General features: G+C 40.5%; 1 protein-coding gene across 3 annotated transcripts in view; it reads right to left on the bottom strand.

Moving 5' to 3' along the window:
* Window positions 1-764: 764 nt before the first annotated feature.
* Window positions 765-25863, bottom strand: part of STRBP (spermatid perinuclear RNA binding protein) — a 134175-nt gene continuing 109076 nt past the window's right edge. For 2 of the 3 annotated variants that reach the window (XM_035015854.1, XM_035015853.1), the window contains exons 13-18: window positions 22012-22170; window positions 18313-18447; window positions 17969-18109; window positions 15201-15324; window positions 10497-10541; window positions 4596-7907 (exon numbers count right to left, since the gene is read on the bottom strand). In XM_035015854.1, coding sequence (XP_034871745.1) covers window positions 7831-7907; window positions 10497-10541; window positions 15201-15324; window positions 17969-18109; window positions 18313-18447; window positions 22012-22170 — 681 coding nt within the window. In that variant the 3' untranslated portion in view covers window positions 4596-7830. Of the gene's footprint in view, window positions 4557-4595; window positions 7908-10496; window positions 10542-15200; window positions 15325-17968; window positions 18110-18312; window positions 18448-22011; window positions 22171-25863 lie in introns of those variants that run through there. The other variant, XM_035015855.1, reaches the window with a different exon arrangement.

Here is a 25863-nt window from a genome sequence, read left to right as displayed (position 1 = left end):
GCCTATCAGCCAAGACCCTGTGACCCGGAGGCCCCGTTTGGCCCAGCCCACTGCCTGCACACGTCCTTCCTGCCACACGGCGCTCCCCTCCCCTTCAGCCACACGGCACGCACAGCGTGCATGGTGTGGTGGAAAGAGGCTTTGGCATCGAACAGAGTGGGGTTTCATCCCTAGCTCTAGTGCTTAACTCTGAGCCTCAGTCTCTTCTCTTGTAAAATAAGATTCCACCTGAGAAGGTTGTTCGAGAAGAATGTCCAAGTGCCTGGCCCACACAAGAGAGTGATTTGAGCATTTCTTCCTTTTCTTTCTTCTGTTCCTTCAATCTGCTGCCCACAGCCCAAAATAACTTAAACTGAAGGCTACTATTGACTTCATCACCTGAAAACATTTAGCTGACAGGTAAATGCAGAGACCACTCATCCCAACCTCACAGAGGATCCAGGTAGGTCTTCGAAGCCAGACCAAGGCTGAGAGACTGGGCCCCGAGGCAGTGCTAAGAGAATGTCTGCACAGCAGCCAGGCTAATGTTACGTCGTGTGGACCAGAAGCAGCAGGAGAGGTACGAGCATACATCTCCGGCTGGGACACGCTACCCAGTCTCCCTTAAGCTGCCCAGGCAGATGGCGGCAATCTCCACGAAGCCCCCCCAGCAAAGGCAGCACAGTTCGCAGAATGGCTAAGTTCTGCCAAGAAAGACAAAGACCCTCCTTAGAAGGACCAAGGAATTAAGATGTTAAAACTGACTGGTCAAAGCGGGGGGGGGGGGGGGGGGGAGGCCCTCCCTCAACCTTAGTTCAATGAGGCAAAGATTCCACCAAACAGCCACAGCTGTGGAATGGGGTGACTTCTGCCAGGACATTATTTATACAAATATCTCTTGGATTTAAGAAAAGCCTCTTGCTTTGGGGCTACAGTGAAGAGAGTAAGGTCTTTGGAGTTTCCCCTGGAGCTGGGGCTGTTGTGTCCCCTCTTCTTTTCACTTCCCGTTGCAAACAATAAAGACAGACCGTTGGTACCATTAAAAGAAGAAAAAAAAAAGCCTCTTGACTATCACGCCAATCCATCTTATTTGCCTTTAAAGGTAATGCTCAGTCCCTGTCTACAGTTTTATAAACTTAGAGCGTTACAGAATTCAACCTAAAAAAAAAAAAAGAGAGAGAGAGAACTGAATCTGGAATCCCCACCTAGCGTACCACCTGCCAACAGACAGGGATGCCTGCACCTGCGCAGAAAGAGACAGCAAGCTGTATATTCAACCAACGGCGCCGGCTCACCATCTACCCATTTTTCCTTTTACTGAAAAGAGAAAGAGATGGATGGACAGGCAGATGAGTTCTTTCTAAGATTAACACGCAGGGGAGGCCTCCTGTGCGGATGAGTGCCGATGTGTCCCAAAGCGCTGAAGCATACCAGGAGAGAGAAGCCGCAGGAATGCTACAAAGAGACGCATGGGAGTCAGCGGCCCTCTAAGCATGCCACCCAGACTTCTCTTCCCGTGGTTTATAATAACTTGCTTTCTACCTGCCAAACACTGGTGAGCTCTGGATGTTGGATTCCACGGCTAGCTGTAATCACACACCTCTTTTTTTCTTATTAATGCACTGGGAGGAAAGTTGGAATCAGCAGGCTGATATTCTAAGCTCAGCCGTTTTGAAGTTCCAAGCACACTTAAATGCCCAAGCGAGTACGTATGGCCCCCTGGCAGCAGACCAGCCAGTGAGTCCACCACAGCAGAAACACGTGCATTTTCAGTCAGCGGGGATCTGCAGCGACCTCCCCACACTACCTAAGTGTTGCTTTATCCTTCCTGTTTAGGGGTCCTCTCTCAAAGTGTGGGAGCACCCCCAGCCTGCAAATACCAAGGAACCAATGCAGCTCCCCACCAACCCCCCCAAGCAGGCCATGTGCTCACTTCTCTGCTACCCACCAGCACAGTCTTGCTGCCTCCCTCACATACCTTCTGTCCCTTCAGCCAACCATGGTAGGAACCATCAACATTTACGGAGTACCTACTGTGCACCGGGTACTATTCCAAGCACTCTACGTGTATTAACTCATCTAATCCCCAAGCCCCACAGGAATTTGCTGGAGGGAGAGAAATACTTTGGCCCAGATTCCCACATGATTTCTATTCCCTATTTCTAGCTGTGCTGTAAAGCTTACATAACCTAATTTGCACTATGGAGCTATTTTTTAAAATCTCCAAAGATCACTGCATCAAGTATCAATGGAAGCTGTTAGCTCCTACCTAAAATGATAATGTGGGAAAGGATATCTATTCTTACAACTAACTCAACTTGAATTCTTGACTTAAAACGGTCTTTCTGGAAGATGGGATGAGGAAGGGAAAGAGACTTATTCTTACATAAGAAGTCCTAGCTTGTGCTCTGTAAGTTGCTGCTAGAGAACCACCAATACTGAAACTCATCTCAGCGGTAGGTAGTTTCCTGACGCTGTGGTTGTTATTCAGTTACCACCTATCTCCCTTCCAGGCCTCCTAGTAACACTGAGAAACCTACGGTCACTGTGTGGCATCAGATCCTTATAGCTTGCAAGTACAAATACAGCAGAACCTTTCTTGCTCTGAGGACTTAAGAGAGATCCCCCCCCCACCCCCGCCGTCCCAGGACGCACTGGCCTGTGCTGAGCAGGAGGTACAGGAGGACCATTCACAGAGCAGGTTTTCAGCTTTAACTGCTCCTAATGTCCCTAGTTCCTAGGGCTCTAGATTCCTAGAAATCTAACTGCTGGGTGCAAGGGTGGGGGCACATCTGCAAATCTTAGTTCGTTCCCCTAACTCACTACTGAAGATTTGCCTCCACCGCAGTTATTAAAAAAATCTAATAAACAGGTAAGTTATAATGAATGATTGATTATAAGCACGATCACTTGTCATCGAAAAAATGTGGTCAGTGTTTAAAGCAACCACTTTGGTCTCTGCTATACTATAAAAACTGCTTAAAAAGGACTGGAATACTTGTTCTTCATTTCATTCCATTCACTTACTTGGAGAGAGGTCCATGAACGTAAACCAGAGTTGGTTTCAGGCTCTCAAAACTGCCAGGGAAATATTTAAAATGAGTGAATTTCCAAACGATGGCCAGTTCACTGATGTCAGAGGGCCTATAATATTAAATAATCTATAAATAAACTACTAACCAAGTTAATTATCTTTTGATGCTGCTACTGCATCATTTGTCTCCCAACCTAGGAGATTTATAATCAGCCCAATTCCACCAACAAGGAGACTCTCGGACTTGCATGTTTTCACCGGGCAGAGCCTCTGTTTCGCTAGTACCCAGAGAAGGACCCGGCACGTCAGGGCACTCGGCTGCTCGTGAGGACTGGAACGTACGCAGTACTAGTCCGCTAGACCTCATACAACCTTCTAGAGATGCCAAAGCCACATGCGACGTACATACAGATACTGCATGGGGAAAAAACGTTGTTCCAGCAACCTTCAAAGTTAGTAGTAACAAGAAAACTGCTACTTAGAGACAAATAAAACACAAAATTCATTTTAATCTCTATATATCAAATACGGCCTCAGCAAAGAACATCTAACACATATGAAATGTATTTATGGGACACACTCAATGAAGCAAACCCTTACTAAAATATTTGGCCTGACCCTCACATCTTTTAAATGAACTCCATGATGGCTGAGTAAGGTGGGAAATCAATCATCTAGCTACCTAACCTGGAAAAGACAGATGAATTGTCTATTTAGTCTCTGCAGACTGGGTATTTACCATTCTGAGTCTTGCAAAGTTGGTTCTGCAAAGTTAGCTTAACTCAGTCAATTACATATTTTTCCATAGTTACCTTAATATTTTGGTTTTGTTTTTTTTTTTTTTCATTTGCTATTGCTTTTTCTTTTATGGCTTCTTGCTGCTGTTGTATTAGGGCATACAACACAGATCAGAGATTTTCATTTCTCAGAGAAGTTTCTCTCCTTGAGAAATTGGCACTTTGATCCTCTGCTTGTTTAACAGCTACATATAAATGGATCCTACCAGCATTGTCACCAGTCTTGCTGCTTATGAAATTCTAGCACTTTGGCCAAAAGGGTGCCCTGACATTAAAGTCTTCTTAGGTGAACTCTTCCCACCACCAAATTCTTTTATTTAAACATGTCCGGGTGTGTAATTCACATATATGTAATATCATAAGTTTCTACACACATATACACATTTAACTCGTAAAAGTGAAATGTCTCTCTTGAATAAAAAGTAATTACAAGGGTATTAAAACAAATGCTGAAAATAACTATTTTACATTTAGATCATAAAAATTTTAAAGGTAATATGATGACATAAGACCTAGGAGAGCAAACACATCCTGTATGATTGTCATATATGCACGTTGTGTTCATTGACTTTTAGTTATTTTTCTCTTTAATCAGAAAATAAAAGAGCTTACCTTTGTTTACTGAGACCACAGCTTACAGTCACTAGATCTCAGCCTATTTTATACAAGTGATATGGCTACGGAGGTCCGAGGAGAACGAGAATAAAGTGAGATAAACGTGCTGAAAACTGCTTAAAAGTATTAACCTGAAATACACAGAGGGTCCAACACTAGTTTTAAAAATACATTAACGAGGTATTCCCAGCTCTTCAATTAATAACGGTGACTGACCGATTCATGATTTTCAAACATTCACCCGAATTTTAAAAAAAGAAGGAAAGGCTAATAGCAGAAAAATCTATAAGTGGTTTGTTCCCAGATTAACGATTTCAGAAAGACTACAAACGACTCGGGACTCCTTGCTGCACGCACCATGCACTGCATCTAGTCAGCATGAGGTATGTTGGGAATCTACTGGACCAATTACCTTGCACAAGAGAGGGGGTGCTCCTGCAGCCAGAAGAGACCCGGGCTGCAGGCCACATCCCTGGCTGGGCGCCAGCCCCCATGCAAAGAATAAGGCTTCAAGGAGGACCCCTAATTCTGAGAAATTATAAAAGCACTAACTGACGCAGTCAGGAATGCAACTACCCAGTTTATGTGCTACAAAAGTTTAAAAACTGTCAGGAGATAGCACAGCTCACACACTGAGTCTAAGTTCTACAATGGTCTGTAAACTCCCTGACAAGAGACTATGCTAGGAGGGGTTAAGTACAGATATTGCTAGGTTTCCAAAGGAAAGGTTTTAAAACAGACACCGTGGCTTTGAATAAAGTATTGCTCTTCTTTAAAATGCTCAGTCATTGCTTTCCAAAAGAAGGTGTCAGGGTGGTGTATCTGAAAGCTGGAAAGCCTCAGAGGGTCACAATGCTCTTAAGACCAAGACAGAAATTGCCATTTCAAGCCAGACAACCTGATGGTTCTAGAAGTCAGAGAAGAAATCTTGAGGGCCCAAGTGAATAATAAGTGGCGCGACGCTCAGAGGCTGGCAATAGGGGCTGTCAATGAAAAAACCGCCTACAGTGGAGAAAAGAGCAGAGAAGCAACACTTGGTGTTAATGTCACAGAATTTGGTGAAGCCAAGAGCTTCATTTATATTTCTCTGCTCTTTCAGCTGTAAGTGGAATTTTCATTACAAAATGGAGGGGTGGGGAGGGCAGAAGGGGGGGAGGGGGACACTTAATTCATTACAAAATTTCAACAGTTGAACTTGCATGGTTACCACTTCTAACAAAGGACTGACAGCTCAATTATTTTAAGTAAAGCAGAGAAATGTAAAAGTTTGCAGCAACTGGGCAGGTTTACAACATGGTTAGTAACTTCCAACAAACAACAAAATTAAAAAAAAAAAAAAAAGACTTGGTAGAAACCATTTGAAATGACTGCCATCATGTTGGAAAACAGCACAGCTCCCTTTTTCACCATCATAGAGGGGTTAAATTATGAAGCTGAGTCAGCTACTTCAAAATAATTTTCTAAAGAGAAATCTCCAGAGAGATTCCAACTTGGAATGCAAATTTGACAATCAATTTCAAATAACAATCTGGCTGCAGCTGCCAATTAATAGTATTCCAAACACAGAGAGGACTATTGTAAATATTGAATTAATAAAAACTGGACACTACCAGCCATGCTTTTTCTTCTCAGTGATGGCTCTGTTTCATCCATAGGTCAGCAAAATGAATCAGTGAAACATGAAAACTCCCAGCTGCAATGGGCCCTCAGGTTTATGTCTAGCCACTAATGCACAGGATGAGAATGGTAAGTTCACAGCTATTTCTAGCAAGTGATGAGGTTTTATTAAAGTATCACCCACCACTAATAAAGACTAAAGGTCAAGGAGAAGTAACAAGCCACTGTGATAATAAATCCACATCTGAGAAGCGACACTAACGTTTATTTTAAATTGCCCATCTGATTCTCATTTAGCGGTCCGAAAGAAATCTGGTACATAAATTTGCTATATTTTGCAAAGCCCATTCTCACTGATGGGCACTATTGGGCTCTGAGAAACAGAATTTAAGAGGGAAGAGGGAAGCTAATTCGTACTAAAAACAGACATTTTTAAGACACAGCAACTTAGAAATCTCAACACGGGACCACACTGGTGCCTTCATGGGGGTGAGTACCTTAATGAAACCATTACCTTCTAGTAACATCATAGGCTCTCCAAACAAGGCGAGAATGCAGGGGAAGGCTCAGGTCTGCACCCTTTACAGGACAGCACAATGTTACCAACTGATCATTTTTCACCAGCTTAATCAGATAAATTTTAAGAAAAACTTAAAAATAAATGCTGACCCATGGCTGAAACCTGTCACTTTTCACAGCAGCACTCAACAAGAACTGGGACAATCGAAGAGCAAGTTTTTATGGGGACCCTGTTGCTGCTTTAGATTCTGATGTAATTGAAGAGGAAAAGAGACCTTTCCATGAATCCCAGAAAAATCGCTAATCTTCTATCTGCATGAAAAAAACCAGGGAAGTGAACACAGTATCTTACAGAGTGAAGAAGGCCACAAGAACAAGAGAGGGTGATTGATCGATTAATTTATTCTCTTTTAAAACTTGGAAATTAGGAAACTAAATCACATTCCTCCTTCCCCATCTCTGGGTAGTGCCATCATTTTAAGAAGCAATGCTCGGATCACAGAATATACCTTTCTCATGGGGATGCCCTTGTCCAGCAGTACAAAGGGCTTACAAAGTAAGTAGACTGGCTCAAACTAACAATTGCCTTTGCTTTGTTTTAGCAGTTTCCTTACAAATGAATGGGTTTCTAGGGCTAAGTTATTATTAGTTTTCAATTCCTTGTAATTTGATACCAAAACATATCAAAAATAATAAGCTAAAACAATATTCAAACCCATATTTTATTGGCTTTAATTACACACTTCAGTATTTACAAAGTTAAAGTTTAAATGAAAAGTCTCTATTGTATTAAAAAAAATAACTACAGCCCGAATTCCAGTGCCCTGGGCAAATACATATCAATCAGAGCTAAGACTCGGTGACTGCATCAGGAACCAGGCAGTACTCTGTGTTACAACAAAGCAGTTTATTTGTGATCAGTGTTTGAGACTCTATACATCCTTCACAAATTTAATTTTACATAATCTGATACTCCTCCTAAGACTCAACCTCTGCACTGCTAGACTTATTTCCCTAGGACAGAAGGGCTGGTATAAGGTATTTTCCGGAAGTGAGGTACCGTTTCACAGAACTAGTTCCTTGTTGTTTGTTTTCAAGTTGTAGAGAACTAAATTTGCATTTGTTAAAATCAAAAAGTAGGAAAGATGTTCTTTACAAATAATTTTGATCAAGTATGTGTTCAAAGAAAGCAGGATAAAAAGGCTTTTGCTCTAACATTCTGTATTGTACTGTATTTGTTGTTCAATAGGAATTAGCTTCTGTCATTTGCTAAAAGAATGAGTAGTGGGGAACAGGATATGTTGGGAATTTCATAACGGGCAACAGAACCATTCTCTTGGGTAAACCTACAGAGAAAAGAAACGGAGAGGACTCCAAATAAGTTTAATAATCCAATAAAAATTTCAGGTAAAAAAATATCTTACAGTAATGATCATTAACCTTTTCCAGATTAGTCAGTCAACATGAAGCATTCTGGAGGAGACCCACAAACCTCTCACAGATCTCCTATTTTGAAATTGCTAATATTCTGATAATTGGTATTTTCCACTCAAAATTAAGATGGCTATATCACAGGAAGAATGATATTCAGAAAGCAATTTCATTTGTGTGAGCGGCCATGAATTCTAAAGATCAAAAGCAATGCCACTGATGAATATTCTCAAGGGACTCTAGAAATCCGTAATTGTTCTCAATTTGGCACATCACATATTGTAGGAGAAACAGGGATGACTGTCAAGACGCAAAGCACAGCTTTCTGTGCAGGCCTCAGCTCCCCGGAAAGACAGCTCCAGCCGGAGTCGTGACCAGGGGTTTATCTTAACGGCTACTGCCAGTATTGGCGTGGCAAATCTGGAAAGATTAACTACTTTCTTAATTTTGTAATAAACAAGTTCTTGTGGCCTCACAGACTTCTGCATACTCAAGCATGATTTGAAATCTGCTCCTATCTCTATTCTAGTATTTAACCTATGGAGAAATCACAAAGCAGCAACAGCAGGTGTTCAAGAGCACCAGATGATCAGAGGGAAATTACCCCCACATGCAACAGCTTTACAAAGGCCAAAAGACATATTTACCTTACAGCCAAAATAAAGCATTGTTTTAGTAGGTTGGCATCACAGTAACATTTAAAAACCAAATCTTTTATGTGAAAAATGGGGGCATCAAATTTCACCAGCTTTGGAAGTCAGTTATATGGCACATGGAAGAGAGGAGCCTTCTGAAGTGGGGGGCTCAGAGGCCGCAGGGTGAAAGTATAATGTTAGAGGAAAGGGAGGCACAAGAGAGAAAAATTAAAAAAAAGACTGAGGAAAAACATGAATGCAGCTTAAAGCCTAGACACACCCGTGTTTTCAAGAGAAAAATTCAGCTCTCAGTAAACCTGTACTAAAGAATGTGAGACTTACGATGTCTGAAAGAGAGACAAAGAATTAACAACCTGCCCTAGCAGGCAGATGCTTTGGCGCTCACACAAGACACACCACAATGGGACTAGTGAGTCAAAATGTATTTGGATCAACTGCCCAGACCTAATTCACAGGAGGGATGAGGTGGTCAGGATATCCAGGAAGTTGGCTGCATGGTAAAAGCAAATGGCCAAAACAAAAGGAGCTAGAGAATTTGAATTTAGAACAAATTCTGGGTGAAAACAGTTTCTCGAATGAGTTCTCAATTCCTTATCACCCCACATCGGGGGATCTGGGGACTCTGGGGAAGTCCTGACCAAACCTGAGCATTCCAGAGGAGACATTCAGGTCAAGGATGAGACCCCAGACTTGGTACTTTGCCATAGAGAAGACTCACCCAAATGTTTGACCCTTGCAGCTTCTCCACATCTTTCCAGTCTATCTTAATGGGGAAAGTGGTCAAACTGTTCATGTTCATTTTCTACTTATTTTTTACAGTTATGAAATCAAATGGAGCCTCCACTTAGCAGTGTCTTAAGGACCCATCATTTTCATCTGAACAAAAATGGAAAAGCTAATGCATGAAGAGAGAAAGCATAATGAAGGGCCCTGAGGCTCGTGTGGAGGACTACCACCACGAGTAGCGGGACATTCAAGGTCCTTCCCCACTGTACACGTGCACGCCCAGCCCAGGGTCGCACCGATACGCACTCACACGTGCACACCCACACACTCATGCTCGTGCGCACACTCTTCTTCTCTCAATGGCAAACATCCTGCAGATGGCTGACCTGTAACATGTAGCGCCTGAGTTAGGGAAAATGTCTACGAGGGCATATCACTGACTCCAAACCTACTGCCTCCATTGCCACATAAACCTCATTCAAAAGTTATCCAAAGGGCCACTGAGGTTCACTTCTGCATATGCTTTTATTTTTATTTTTGGAGGGAGAAGAGACACTCCTATGATTTTGTAACATGCTGCACAGACTCTGTGCGGGAAGCACTTCAAAGACACTGCCGGTGACACCCTGTCACCACGCTGGGGCCCACTGATGCCACCTCTAGAGCAAACTTCATGGGAAAGGATGATGGCTACAGATTTGAAGTGAACATTTCCTAACCCTAACTCAAGTCACCCAGATGGTTTCAAGCCAGACACTTCAATGCAGCCATGTAACCGGCGAGCAGTTCAGCTGGAAACCGGGGATGGCCCTTCAGTAGCCTTTGAATGGAGTGTAAGTTGGCTGTAAGAAGAACTACTTAAAATATTTAATTTCAGTATGGTCAGAAACAGGCAATTAGAACAAGCAGTCCTTCAATCAGGCAAAGCAGAGAGAAGAGCAACTCCAACCAAACCGAGAACCACAAGGTTGTGGCGTTTTCAAAGGGAATTTAAGTTGGGTCACTAGAATGAACAGGTCTGAGATCCTCCAATTCATTTAAAGAAACCCTGGATACAAACTGTGCTTTAGATTGCTGTGACAGCATTGCTAAGAGGAGAAATCAGAAAGATGGTGTACATACCATAGGCAGGGGCAGCTGTGCTGTAACCATACGGTGCTCCATAGCCTAGCGCAAAGAAGAAGAAAGCAGTCAGTCCAGAACAAAGGGCAACCAACCGATACCAGCCCAATTCACAAGTACTGCCTGGCCCAACACCTTGGGCCCTGAGGACTCCTTCCGGATGCTGGATGAATGAGAACTATACCCAGAATGGCCGAACCCTCCATTCCCGCTTCGCATGACCTATAACATTCTCCTGATCTACTAGGATATCCTGTCTTTCTCCTTGCACTTATGACACTGTATTATAATTATCGACTCCATGTCTGTGTCCCCTACTAGAATGACAGACACCAAGTCTTAGACATTTTTGTATCACTGCAACTTGGAAGAAGGTCTGGCACATAGTAACCACTCACTAAATATAATTTATTGAACAAATTTGTCTCCTCTCCCTAAACTTAGAATCACTCAAGTTACCAATTTCTTTAAAGCTGGAAAGCAGAACTTTCCAGGTCTCTTGAGAAAGCAGTGACAGGACAGGCTGAAGTCTCAAGTGCAGATCGGGTTGGGGGCTCGGAGACAAGGTCCATGTCTCCTGGTATCTGAATTCCTGGCCCCAGCACAGCATCTCTCAGTAAGTGTTGGCAAAACTGACATTGGCCTCTGGTGCCTATGAAAAAGGCTCACACTGTCCATAAAAACAAGTCTGAAGAACAGAGAAGTTTTTGAGCCAATTTGTTCTGGCACTGGTTTCTTTTATGTCCTTAAACATTTAACTTCTGAGTTGCCTTTTCATGCCTGTAAAATGAGAAATCTTCCAAGCTACTCTATAGTGCTGCAGGGATTAGAAATACTGTACTAATAGAAGCTACAATCTTTAATCTTTCAATAAAACAACTTTAAAAATACAAATACTAAATTGCTTGGGTAAATCTTCAGGGAAAATTGGATTCTACAATAGAACAAAATCTACATGGGCCCTTCACACTGTACCTAAACACAAATCAAGCCTTTTTAACATTACAAGCCCTTTTTCTGTAATCATTTCTGCTGCTTGCAAGGATTTTTTTTTTTTTCCTCCTTCTCTAGCTGCCCAGCTGCAACGCATCCTGCAGATCAGGATCAAATATCACCTCCTCTGTAAAGTTTCCTGGGTTTGCTGTTTTTTGCACCCCCACCGCCACCAATGTTACAGCTTGCATCATGTTGCACACTGTTGATGCAAGCGTCTGTTCCTACCCCAGATGACCTTCAAGCATTCACTGGGGCAGATGCTAATCATCTTCTAATGCCCAGGTCCAAATCTCTTGCTTGAAACAAAACACTCAAATGTATGCTGAATAAGTAAATTGCTTTTAGGGACTAACGGAAACATTTCCTGAGAGATGGAAATTTTCACTTTTCAGTCTATACTTAAGTCACATAAAACTGGGGATACAATGTAGCCTTAGTCTTTAGTCTTAATTGTAGTCTTTAGTGCTCCCTAAATCCTAGATTTCAAGAGGATACAATGCAGCTGAAAGAAGCAGCTGGAGATATGCAGTAGGAACTGAGGCCAAAAGAGAAATTAATACTTTAAAAAGTTTGCATATCAAATCTATTCCAAGAAAAGGTAGCAAGCTGGATAACTAAGGCTACAGTTTCAAGGGTTTTACCAAAACCTCCTTAAAGAGAGATGAAACTAAAACTATTAAGCTGGCCACCTATCAGGCTGTGGGGGGTTCAAACCACTTCACTTTCACTAGCAAGGTGACTTTGTGCCTGTTATTTCACCACCCTGAGCCTCACAGTCTTCCATAGTAATTGAGTTGGCAGGGGAATGAAATTAAATAATGTATGTAAAAACACTTACTACAGTCCCTGCTGCAAGAATACACTCCGCAAATGGCATATAACCTATTCATAATCTAATTGACCTAATCTGAATCTTCTCTAGGCTATAAAAGAACTTCATTTTTAAAAGCTTCACGAGAGGGGCGCCTGGGTGGCTCAGTCGTTAAGCGTCTGCCTTCGGTTCAGGTCATGATCCCAGGGTCCTGGGATCGAGCCCTGCATCGGGCTCCCTGCTCGGCGGGAAGCCTGCTTCTCCCTCTCCCAGTCCCCCTGCTTGTGTTCCTTCTCTTGCTGTGTCTCTCTCTGTCAAACAAATAAAATCTTTAAAAAATAAAATAAAATAAAATAAAAAATAAAAGCTTCACGAGACAGGCCTTTCACAGAGGTCAATGTGATGACATAAGAGAAAAGCTACTATAGAGCCAACGAGCCTGGCAACAAGCAGACACACACGAAGCCTTTCACGACCACTGCCACTAGATGATGGGTGGGAGGTAAGCGTCTCTGACCACATGACCGCAGACACTCCCAAATGGACAAAGCCCCCACTGAACATGCAATCAAAGGCAAGAAAGTTCATCTCAATAACTTGCCTATTATTAATAAAAGCTGCTTTCTTTAAATAATGATTGGATGAGGCAAAAGAATATGAAATATCAGTAGAAACAGTGAGATGCACAGAAGAGTGTCTTAATTTGGGACCCGTAAACAGAATAAAACCCCAATGAACCTTTTCCTCCCTTGCTCCTCATCCTTCACCATTCTCCATCTCCTTAAATGGCACACTCAGTGACCCAGTTCCTCTTGCTAAAAATGCTGGGAGAAATCCTTGAAACCTCCCTCTTTTTCATTCTCCACATTAAATCCATTAATTGTGCTTCTGCAGTACATCTTCAATCCGGTTGCTTCTTGCCACCCATCTGCTTCCCTGCACCCACTGGAGATACCTGCACTGTCTCTGGCCTGAGCTATGAGTTTACCAGAACCTTCTAACTTGTCTTTTCACATCCACTTCTGTACCTACAGTCTATTCTTCACACTATAGACGATGATCTTTACAGAAAAGTCTGATGTCATCACTTCTCTCCTTAGAGCCCTTCACGACTTCCCACTACACTTAGCATTCTAAGGCCAAAATCCACACCTTTGCCTCCAGGACTGGGGTTCCGAGTGTCTAGCTTTAGCTCAAATCATTCCCTGTCCCAGTTGTGTCTCTCCCCACCAGCCCCCACCCAAAACACAGAGTGCTCTCCACACTACAGACATTTGGCCTTCCTCTAATCCTCACCAGCCGAGTTCCCTGGCCCAGCAGCGCAGAGTCTCTGCACATGCTGTTCCCTCTGTGTACAACACTCGTCCACCCTAGTCTTCTCCAAGTTAACGCCTCCTCACTCTCTAAAGCTCAGGTCAAGTGTCACTTCTTTGCGGGAAGGCCTTCAGGCCCAAAATCTTAGACCCAGTTTTTCTGTTACATTCTCTCATAGAACATACCCTTGTCCTTCATCACAACCTTCTCAGTTGGTAAGTGAGTGACTTATCTGATTGGCCTGTCTCACCTTTAGATCATAAGCTGCACGACAGTAAACTCCCAAAGCAGGCACATGTTATTTCAATGAGTGAACATATTCATTCCATGACACATCTTTGAGCTCTGCCCCTACTGGGACAATTCCTAATTCCAAAAACCACATCATCCAAAGAACTTCCCAAATAGTCTATTCTAGAAAGAAAGAAAAGAAAAGAAAAGAAAAGAAAAGAAAAGAAAAGAAAAGAAAAGAAAGAAAGAAAGAAGAAAGGAAGGAAGGGAGAGAGAGAGGAGGGAGAGAGAAAGAGAGAAAGAGAGAGAGAGAGAGAAAGAAAGAGAGAGAGAGAAAGAGAGAAAAGAAGAAAGCAAACACACACACACAATTTAAGTGAACTTCTTAGCAATATTACATAAAAAAATAATGATGGTATAAGATCCAATCCTTATGACAATTTCATCCCAATCAACAATTACAAGCAGTCTACTTGTTAAGTGAAAAGCTCCATAGGTTCAATATGGCAGACGACCTGACTTTAATGCGACAGCTCTACATCTACTGCTGAAATGACGTAAGTATTAGAACAGAAGGCAGAAGGAGGGCATCTTTTCCCCCATCTCCCTCAAGCCATGTGGTGAAATGGAAAGAATATAAACTCTAGAACTGCAAACACCTACATTCAAATCTCAGCTCTGCTGTTCGCTACATGTCTCAGACTGAGCTAGCTGCCTTCTCCCATTAAACCTTAGTTCCCTCACCTAGAAAACGGAAATAATTTCTACTTGAGGAAACACTGTGAGGATTAAAAAAAATTAAGTGAAATCATTTATACCAAAGTATCTGTTGTATAGTAAGCTCTGGATAAATAAGTTTCCCATCTTTTTTTCTTTTTCATTTTTCTCTTTTTGTACTTCTGTAGACCTTTGCTGGATCCCAAATACTGAGTTAAAGAAAGCTATTAATGCTAGGCTTCACCCCAATGAGGGAGTCCCTTGCCAGCAGTTTTCCTCTCCTGTTACACCCAACCATCCTCTACATGTCCCCGCTGAATGCACCCTGCTCACGTGTCCACACTCCTCAATCTGTGGAGTATTTGTTAGCTTCCTCATTATCAAAATATGTCCTCTCAACCAAGTGCAATATTCCTCATCTGTCACCTCCCTCCAGAACACCTCTAGTCACTCAGCAGATTCCAGGAGAAAACCTATGACATTCTGTAGATTCTCTTCTTTTGAATTTCCGTGCACACCCATCTTACACCTGTGTTATGTTTCCAGGGACTGTGTATAACCCTGGAAAATAAAGAAGGAGATGCTGTTCTTCAAAGCCAGAAGAGGAGGCAGACCTCTTACAGGCTATACTCTACCTGGAGCTATGTAGCCAGGAGCAGCTGTAGCCCCAACAAAAGCTCCCCTTGTTAGAGCTCCTCTTCCTCTGCCTCGAACAGCTTGGACTGCTGCAGACACAGCTGTATTCACAACACCCTTTGCCTGTTAAAAATAACACATTTTCATTACTGAGAGAAATAAGAACTAACACCCCATCATCTCTCTAATGCACAACCTCTATGAGAAACTTGAGCCTGTAGATGAGTCAATGAGTGTCTATGACCTTGAACCTTTATCATCTATAAAATAAAAATGACACCTACCTTAACAGAGCTGTTCTGAAGAATATTTGGGCACTTATAAAAGTATGCAAATAACTTCTTCTTTTTACTTGAGGGTTACTCAGAAAGAGTTCATTTTCTACACACAGATTTCGTAGTCAAATTACATCCATTACATTTTAGACCTGACTAAAGTAATTATAGACACTTGATACCTAGGTTTGAAATCCACTGAATTCTCCGCCCACAAACAAAAACTACCCAATAAACCACCAAGAATTAGCTGTGAAACTGAGTAAAGAAAAAAACAATAACAACAACAACAACAAAAAAAACAGAACTATGAAGAAAGACCAAAAATGAGAACTCCAGGAAGGTTATGTGATTTCTCTGAGTCTGTATTTTCTGCTCTACGTGTATGTGTGTATGTGTGTATGTGTATGTACATGTACCAATCATTAAAGAAATACCACCTCTAAAGTCCCCTCTTGCTCTAAAATGCCATGGGACTGTGGTAAAAATCACAAATCTTTATGTCTATCGGAGTCTCCCACTAATTATACAATGAGGATAATGATATCCTCTTTGTTTTACTTCAGAGGAGAAAGAGCAATTGAGAAAACAGCAAACTCTGAAAAGTATACTAGATAAGGACAAACAGAACAGAGGGCTGCTAAAACATCCCTTTCTAAAACTGAAATTTTAAGAAAATCAAGAATATCTAGTTTTAAATGAAACATTATACTTTTTTTTTAAATATAAAGACACAACAAAAATTCAAACTAAAAACTACCAGAATTCCCTCCTATAACCAAGGTGCAGAGCCTCAGAGCTCAGGGTGGAATAAAGTCAACAATATTTCAAACAGCTTAAACATTCAGAGTATACACACATTTATCTCACACTGAACAGCCATCATCTTTTATTCCTCATGGGAACACCTCTACCACAAGCATAACTGGGCAGAAGACAGTTTCAAGGTCAAATGTATCATGCACAGGGAACAGCCATTTTTCTATCTGGCTGAAAAAAAAGGCAACCCACACATCCAAAATAGACTGCCTCCTGACCGTCAAGCGTATTGAACACATGAGTTTTAGAGCTTCTAGTATGGAAAATTTCTAAAAATGGGTGAACCTCATGTAGATATCTTTTTTTTTTTTAAAAAAAAAAACAGTTTAGTCCAAGTAGTCAGGAAGTAACAATCTGGTGGCAGTAGAGTGACTCCACACAAATCGAGCTCTTGTCTACTAGAACCAAACTTAACTACCTAATGCGTATCTGCACTCTCTTTTTAAACACTAAAATTAACTGACCCAATACAAGATGTAACTCATGGTAAAAACACACCAAAACAAACAAGGTAACAATTATCTTTCTACTAATTTAGCACATTTCCTGGAAGGTTTTAGGGAAATAAAACCACTTCTCTCTCTGCGTGTTTACCAGTGCAATTTAAATGCTTTATTTGTATTTCATCTCAGTAAAAGTTACCCTTGGTTATATTTTGAATCCCAGAATGTAAGCAATGTTTATTACAATAAGTACAAGACAAGACAAATTTCTAAGATGGCTATAACATGCAAGAGAATGCCCACGGTCTTTGGAAGGAGAAGAACCTAGCTGAAAGAGACCCTACCATCAGTTACCTGTGGTAATAAGGGCAGTGTCTGTATCTCTTCGGACCTCATTTCCTCGTCTATAAAACAAGATCAACTCTACCCTTAGCCAGTGCACTCAGTGTATGTAAAAGAAACTAAACAGTTTCATTCAGAACCTTAAGTAATCTTCCTTCTATTAGTCTAAACATTTTTAATTGACTTGTTTCTATCACATAATCTATTCAGACATTACTGCACCAGCATTCTCCACCAGGGAAAGAACGGTCTTATATTTAATAATGTATCTCTTTTGCCCTCACAATCATGCACATAGTATATGACTAGAAAATATTTGCGAATTCATAAATGAATGGATAGAAGGATCTGCTATCCAAAAACATGTAATTAGGAGGCCATCTTTTCTAAAGACCTTTCTACAGTCCTGGGCATTCAGCAGGACCGACATGCCCACTGTCAGGAATGAACAGAACACAGGGCCAAGTTCTACTGTGCCACCCCAAAGGAAAACACAAAATAAATAATGCAAAAGGACAAAACTGGAAAGGAAATGGAAGCACATCTGCAGACTCTGATGAAAGTAAGCCCTTATACTCTTGGCAGTTTCCCTAAACAAATGCTAACATCTCACTAAAAGTACAGATCCCTCAATGCTCTACTTCATCAAGAGTGACTGAAAGCCCCCAAATAATGCTAATAGCCTTTTTAAAATATATAATTTGCCTATGAAGACCAGAGAAAAGTGAGTATTACAGTATTTATGATCTAACCCAAAGAAAAGGATGCCAAATGCAAGAAAAAGAAACAACTTCAGAAAAAGCTAAAGTGGCACCAAGGCAGAAAAGGAAATTTAATTTTGGTAGTATTTTTCAAAAGTATTGCAAAGGTTTAATGCTTAACTCATACCTGAGGAATAATCTTCTTTTTCTTATTATTTGCTGCATTGGGTCCAGAAAACAGCTTCTCCAGGGCAGCTAAAGCTGCACTTGCCTTTGCCACTTTCTTATTTGGACCTGCACCTCTGAATTTCTGTCCATCTACTTCTACCTAAAATCAAGAACAATACTCTGCAATTATCCCATGCAATTCCTCTATGTAGTTTTAATTTAAATGTATCACAACACAGAAAACACCGAAAGTCAAATAGTGCCATAAGAATTAACTCAGTCTAAAACTTTTTTACGTATAAGCTCAGGATAGCCTATGTCCTTGAGGCAAAAACTAAGGTTGGCTTGAATCTAGGTACACACCTCCATTACAAAGCGTTTGTCATGGCTTCCACCAGTCTCCGAGATGAGTTCATACTTAAGACCTCTTCTTTTTTCATTGAGCTCCATTACGGGATTTTTGCCACTTGCTGTGAGGATAGGGCCCTGAGTTCTTACCTAAAAGGAGGTTCAACCAAGTAAGATTTTAGAGTATTAAATTTCTTATTAATACAATTATACTATGTTTCTGTTGAAAAGAGGCTCAAAAATTACACTTTAAAGCATTTAGGGACTAGGATGTGATCACCTCTACATACAAATGACAAAATACCTTTAAAGGTATGGAAACTCTACAGGCGATAAACATGGCAGTCAGTCATCTAGCCAGCCTACCCCTAAAGTAGGGCTGTCTCAACACTGTTCAAGAGCAATGTGGCCTTGCCATTACATGGCACTCTAGAGTCTGCTCTGTGGTGTTCATGATCTAAGAATAATACTTTAAATGACTAACAAAGTGGACAGAACAGTTGAGATTCACATGACACCTGAATATTCACTGTTTTTCATCTTTAGGGTTAGGAAGAAATAACTCTCAACTTGGGAGATGGGAAGAAAATGTTCCTACACAGCTCTCAGTTCTCTCAAAAGAGACTTAAGGGCACCTAAGGTAAAAACAGTAGGCTACAGACTATGGATTCTGAAATTTAAAAATAAGAATAAAAGCAGTCACTCCCCGCTCAAAGGAGCTAGAGTATAGTGGGAGGGACAGACATAATCACTGTAAAACAGTGTATATTATACAACAGATGTATGTTATGGAAACACAGAAGCAGCAATCATTTTCTAGGGCAATCAGGATAGTTTTCCTGGAAGTGACATGCGAACCTGACCTTAAACCTTAAAGAGGTAAGCACCAGACCACGATAAGGTGGAAACAAAGGAGAAGGGCATTCTAGACAGAAGAAACAGCCGTGGAAAGGCCCAAGAGAAGAAAAGAACATCTGTTTGGGAAATGGCGAGAAGCGCAGTTTGGCTGTATAAGGGAGTGAGCACAGGAAGATAGGACCTGACTAGAAACGCCCTTGATGGTGCCAATTCATAAAGGACTTTGCATGCCATGCAAATGAGCTTTGACTTTATCATGAACTATGATAAGCCACGGAGAGACTTTAATCTAGAAAATTCAGGATTAGATTTGTGTTGTAGAAAAATCATGCCAGGAGTAGCAGAAAGAACTGACTCGAGGAAGGATTAAGACTAGAGTAAGGAAAAAAAGTAATTCCTGTAAGAGTGTGAAGCCTCAAATGAAGTGCAGCACCAAAAATAAACCACAAAATACTGCACCTATAATTTTGAGAAAGGAGAGAGACCCAAAGATTGAGTACTTTTTGAGGTTAGAGATCATGTCTGTAATTCTACCATAGTAATTGCTCAAGAAATACCGAACAAAGAAATGAATGCCCCAGGGGCGCCTGGGTGGCTCAGACGGTTAAGTGACTGCCTTCAGCTCTGGTCATGATCCTAGTGTCCTGAGATGGAACTCCCTGTTCAGCTGGAAGTTGCTTCTCCCTCTCCCTCTGCCCCTCCCCCCTGCTCATGCTCTCGAGCATGCACGCTCTCTCTCTCTCTCCCCCCACCTAAATAAATAAAATCTTAAAAAAAGAAAAAAAAAGAAGAAATGAATGCCTCAAACAATTCTTATGTATACATATAAATCCAATGGACAGCAAGAGTCTCTTAATAAACTATTCTGTGCTGATTTACTAAGTGGTTAATGCTGTAGGAGAAAAAAATGAAACACTGGACAACTTTTCAAGACAAGTTTAATAAACATGCCTGGGTCTTCTGCAATAAGAAAACAAACAAACAAACAAACAAACAACACCTCACTTCTTGAAGAGTTTTTGTAATCTATATTTTAATTGCAAAGCAAATTGCCAGTCTCCATCTTTTTTTTTTTTTTTTTTTTAAGATTTTATTTATTTATTTGACAGAGAGAGAGACAGCGAGAGAGGGAACACAAGCAGGGGGAGTGGGAGAGGGAGAAGCAGGCTTCCCGCGGAGCAGGGAGCCCAATGTGGGGCTCCATCCCAGGACCCTGGGATCATGACCTGAGCCAAAGGCAGATGCTTAACGACTGAGCCACCCAGGCGCCCCTCCAGTCTCCATCTTTAAAAGGTAATGAATAATTTGTGAACCTAGGTCTACGGTAATCACTCTCTGCTTTCCAAATCTGAAATCACTTTTATAAAAATGAGTCAAGGCATATAAATATTTGCATTTTAATATTTTAATTTTAAATGAAGAATAAGGGCTTTCTTCCCCTCCAACCCTCATGCCATTACTACATTATATAGCAACAAAGCATAGATGTATTCCTACCAAAAGCACCATACATGCACGTGGCTGCTGTTAGTGCAGCCCACACTGCTCCCTCTCTCTCCCAATTCCCCTGAACAGTCTAAGTCTCATAATTAATGAGCTCTTTCTTCTCTAAGTATTTATAACACTGCCAGCAAAACACCTTGTCGTGCCTGTGACAATCACCTGTGAATGACTGGTCCTCTGAAAAGCCAGGTGCCAGGGCTCCTCCACGGTATCACATGGAAAGTCAGGCAAGGCTTCCACAGGCCTCAGCCTCCATCTGTCCCTCCATACTGGCCTACCCGGCACCTCTCAAATATGTACTTTCACAACTTCAGGTCATTATACCTCCTATTCCTTTGATCCAAAATGCCTTCTCTCCACCTCTTCTCCACATAGCAAAATCTTACTCATCACCTAAAACTTCACTCACATTTTACTCCCTTTGATTTTACAGGTGTCTAAGTTTCCTAATCACTTCTTCTTTTGAGATTTTACATTATTATGTTCACTTTGCCATCATGGTACTTATCACATTACATTGTAATTAGTTATGGATATGTCTTTTGTGCTTCTAGCCTGAGAACATTTTGAGGCTCTGCAGCATCTGGCAGTAAGCAGGCACTACAAAAGGTTTGCAGACTGAAAATATTATGGTCCAGTCTTTGATAGATCTCATTCCCCCAAATGAAAAAAAATTTTTTAAAAACTTAATGTAACCTCTTGCTGTTACTTCAGAGCCAATTTTTCTTGAAGAATGTAATGAATGAGTACCCCGTGAATTCCCAAAAATGCTGTGTATAGTCAGTACTTAGATTTCTGTCCCATTCTATTATCTGTGGCAATAAGCTCATACGTTAGGACCTACTCAGAGTCTGAGGAACATACTAGATCAGGCTATGCCTTCCTCAAGGCTAGATCGGCTCCATAATGATCCACTGCCTTCCACAGTTCAGCATAAACTTCAAATAAACCTAAATTTCCTCTGCTAGGCCTCGTTTTTCACTCTTTAGTTATTGTTGATATTGTTGATATATTTTAACTGTGAAATACTAGAAGGAACTTCCATGGCCAGCAAAAGGAAAATTCTAGTTAAATTAGGATACATTCATGTGTTGTGTACTATACAGCTATGTTTACAGGTTTTTTTTAAAATTAAGTGGAAAAAAAACAAAATGTAGAACTGCATGAAAATATGACTGCCAGAAAAAAAGGCTGGATGGGAATAAACCAAAATATTAATAATGGCTATCTCTGGAATATATACATTTGTATATGCTTTTGATTTTCTTATTTATACTTTTCCACATCTCTCAAATTTTCTACAGTCTACATATACTCCTTTTTTTCTAAGGAAAAAAATACATATAAATATACCTCTAAGGTACTGGAGGTTTCAGTTGTAGAATTTCCAGTATTATTACTTGAGTTTGAAGAGACTGTTTCATTTTTGCCTTCATTATCTGATTTTTCATCGGAACTCATACATTCAATATCTGCATCAAAGCCCGTTGGGTATCCCATTGCTTGTAATACCTGTACAAATTACATTAAATTCAGTTTTATTCAAACATCAGAGACCACAGAGAAGAGATGAAATACTGAAAACAAGTTTCAAATCCATAACATCTGAATCCATGAAACACCTTGCAGGAAGAGCAAGAGGGTGCTAAATCTACAAATCCTTGGTTAAACTAAGTTTCCCTACCTGCTAGAGTTTCACCACGGAGAATGGGAAAAACATCCTCAGAGTAATTAGGCTTAAATAAAGGATGACAGAAATGCAAACCTGAGGTTGCTTCTGGTTCATTTAATTTGAAGGCCAGAGTTCAACTAAGGAGGTGAGGGGAAAAATAAAATAACATAATGAAAAAGTACAATGGACTACAAAGGAAAAGACGTGGCGGTCTAATCCTATATTTCTCCTCTGGTCCTCAATTTTCCAATCTGCAAAACAGGAAGACTGATTAGTTGACCTCTAAATTCTATGACTCAATCCATCAGGGGAATTAGCACAGAAAGGGAATCAAGAAGTCTTCATGCTGGAACCAATTTGCCTGTTAATTATATAATATCTGAAGCTTTCTATTGACCTCTTTGCTTTCAACTTAAACCAAAATCAATACTTGAAAGGAAGGATTCAGTCGCAAGATTTATTTGCTATAGTAAGTGAACCAGGAACAATATTAGGTTTGTATTTCCATCCCCTCAAGGCCTAGTTACATTATGGCTTCCTCCAATGTCCATTCTTCTTATATCACCATTCAATGCCTGGCATTTCTTATCTTTTTTAAAATAAAGTCTTCTGAACTGTGTGTGTGTGTGTGTGTGTGTCTGGGGGCATGCATGTGCCCATGAGCATACACACATACAAGCATGGCTTTTAATATCTCCTGCCAGGTTATACTGCTTTTTAGATGTTTACAAGAAAATACATTCACTAGCATTTTTATAAGCCTCTTTCAAACAGACTAATGTTGCATTGTCAGTTACTAATTTAAAGGTTTATATCAAAATATATGGAGATAGGTTCGTAAACATCTCTGTATTTGTTTCAGCTTTTGACTAATGTTTTAAGTTGCTGGAGTGTAAAAGCAATGTCATATTTCTTTACAATCCCAACTATATGTAATAGGTGTCTCAAAAAACAGTTATGATAGTCCCACGAATGAGAGACCAGGCAGCCTAAATTTTATAAACAATGGCATCTTCTATAATGGATTCTGCCAATATAAATAAAATCTGTAAAAAATGGACATAAGTAGAACTCTGTACCAAGAGAATTTGAAATTAATTCACCCAATTCATATGGAAACTCTGGCATTCTGTTGAACATTTCAAATCATAAATTAATTCTTTGTAATCACTAGATGAAAGCCAAGAACCTCTTTTCAATATCTTAAGTTTTAGAAGTTCTCAAGTAGTACTATAAGACTAAGTATGTTAACATCATTTAGCTTATCCTCGTCAATATTTTACAAAGAAAACACCTTCTCCACTGTATGAGTCCTGTAAATATGCTCTCCCTGAAAAATCTCATCTCTGAAAGAACAGTTATCAGTCTGGAATGAACACCAGGCTAATACAGGCTGCAAGTCACAAGTCAAGAGTCACAAATAAATTTGATTTGTTTATTCAATAAAAACTAAAGAAATGCAGCTTTTCCCAATTTAACATAGACAGTTAAAATAAGTCTATGTGAATTATTTTAACACCATTTCTCTCTGTGCTTTTCTCACATATCACATTCATTTATTTGTTATTGCAGCAACATATTTCACTACACTATAGTTTATACAACTGATGGATAATCTCAAGGGATACAGTATATTTGCAATACAGACCAGCTAACAAAAAAATGTAAAATTATGTCATTTTCCTATGAATACATGAGATTATTAACTAGTATATGCTACAAAAGCTAAAGAAAAAAAAAGTAATGAGTTCTCAGACCTCTAGAACCAGAGTTTGCTTGGAATCAATACTGGAACCAAAAAACTGATACACCAAAAAAGTGGTCTCAAATGTCTGGCAAACAAATCATATCTAATAAACACATCAACTGGGCTGAAAAATCACAAGATCATTCCTGGAAACAAGGTGACTGGGAAATTCAGTATAACCATGCCCTCCCCCCGCCCACCCAGAAGGGGGTTGAGGCTGGGAAAGCTGATAACCTCAGAGACTACAGGACAGGGGTGCCGGGTGGCTCAGTCGTTTAGCGTCTGCCTTCGGCTCGGGTCATGATCCCAGGGTCCTGGGATCGAACCCCGCATCGGGCTCCCTGCTCTGCGGGAAGCCTGCTTCTCCCTCTCCCACTCCCCCTGCTTCTCCCTCTCCCACTCCCCCTGCTTGGGTTCCCTCTCTCGCTGTGTCTCTGTCAAATAAATAAATAAAATCTTTAAAAAAAAAAAAAAAAGACTATAGGACAAAGGTGAAAAGAAAACACACGAAAACATACTCTACTGTATGGCTCTCCACTCAAAAGAAAGTCCTATCCGTGGCTTCTGGATGGTGGAGAGCTGATGGCCGCAAGAACCTCTCCCAAAGAGCCTTCACTCCTTGTCCTGACCTTTTCCATACAATGACTAAGATTTCTTTTCATGGAATATCGCTGATTATGTTCTTTGTGAGGGACTATCAGAAAAAAGGGCTGGAAGAGGAAAGAAAAGATGGGCAACTGATCTCCATCACTTCAGGCTGCCTACTGCTGGAGGCCAGGCTCCTGTGGCAGGAACCGCTCTTTCGTATTTTGTTTTGATTTGATTCTCTGGTGTGATTTGTCTTAACAGGTACAGACTCCTACCAAACTACTGAGTAAGAAATCTAAGGATTTTTATCTAGTGGGAACTACTTTCATGTCAGATATAAACCACTCTCAAATTCATTTGTAAAACAGAACCTGACACTGTACATAGATGGCAGTTTGGCAATATATGCCTGACATATAATAGGAAGCCCAATACCTATTTAATGAATTAATGGATCATTCAAATGTGCCCTCTTCTTGATCTAATTTCATTTCTAGAATTTGTCTTTACTTGTTACCTTTGTTTTTTTAATGTAAGCTCTACACCCAACACGGAGCTTGAACTCACGACCCTGAGGATTAAGAGTCGCATGTTCTACCGACCAGAGCCAGCTAGGTAACCCTAACATATATCTTAAGGGATAATGAGACTAGTTTAAAAAGATGTAAAGCAACCAACTGGCAGCATCTAAATCTAAAAGATCAGTTACATTACGGTAGATTGATAATAAAAAAAATATTAGGCCATCACTAAAAAGGAGAACAATCTTTGTGATAACTATAAAAAAAAAGCCCTCATATTCTTAGATGAACAAAAATAATACTTGTTTTAATTACATATTTTGTATTCCCACTATGCAGGTCCCACCACTCCTAATCTAAAACTCTTGGGGCCAGATTGTTTCGAGAATTCATAGTTTTTCAGAGTTTAGAAAGCGAATACAAAATATTTACTATATATTTTCCAAATCCCCAGTTGAGTTCAGGTGCTACCCCATGTTTGTGCAAAGGAACATATAAAATATTCACACGAAATGGAATAATAAAGACTAAAAGTAGTTCTACAACAATTCAAGTCAGGTTTTCCCATCAAGTGAGTTTTCATCAAACTTCAGGAATTATTTTTCATTTTCAGTGCTTTATGGATTTTGGAACTGCAGGTTTTAAAAAAAAGGCTTGGAAAAATACATACCAAAATG

The sequence above is a fragment of the Mirounga leonina genome, unplaced genomic scaffold (assembly GCF_011800145.1).
Source record: "Mirounga leonina isolate KUSES-001 unplaced genomic scaffold, KU_Mleo_1.0 Mir_170, whole genome shotgun sequence".
Lineage (NCBI taxonomy): Eukaryota > Metazoa > Chordata > Mammalia > Carnivora > Phocidae > Mirounga > Mirounga leonina.
The sequence above is the reverse complement of the archived record's forward strand: the minus strand, read 5'-3'. Positions and strand labels throughout refer to the sequence as shown.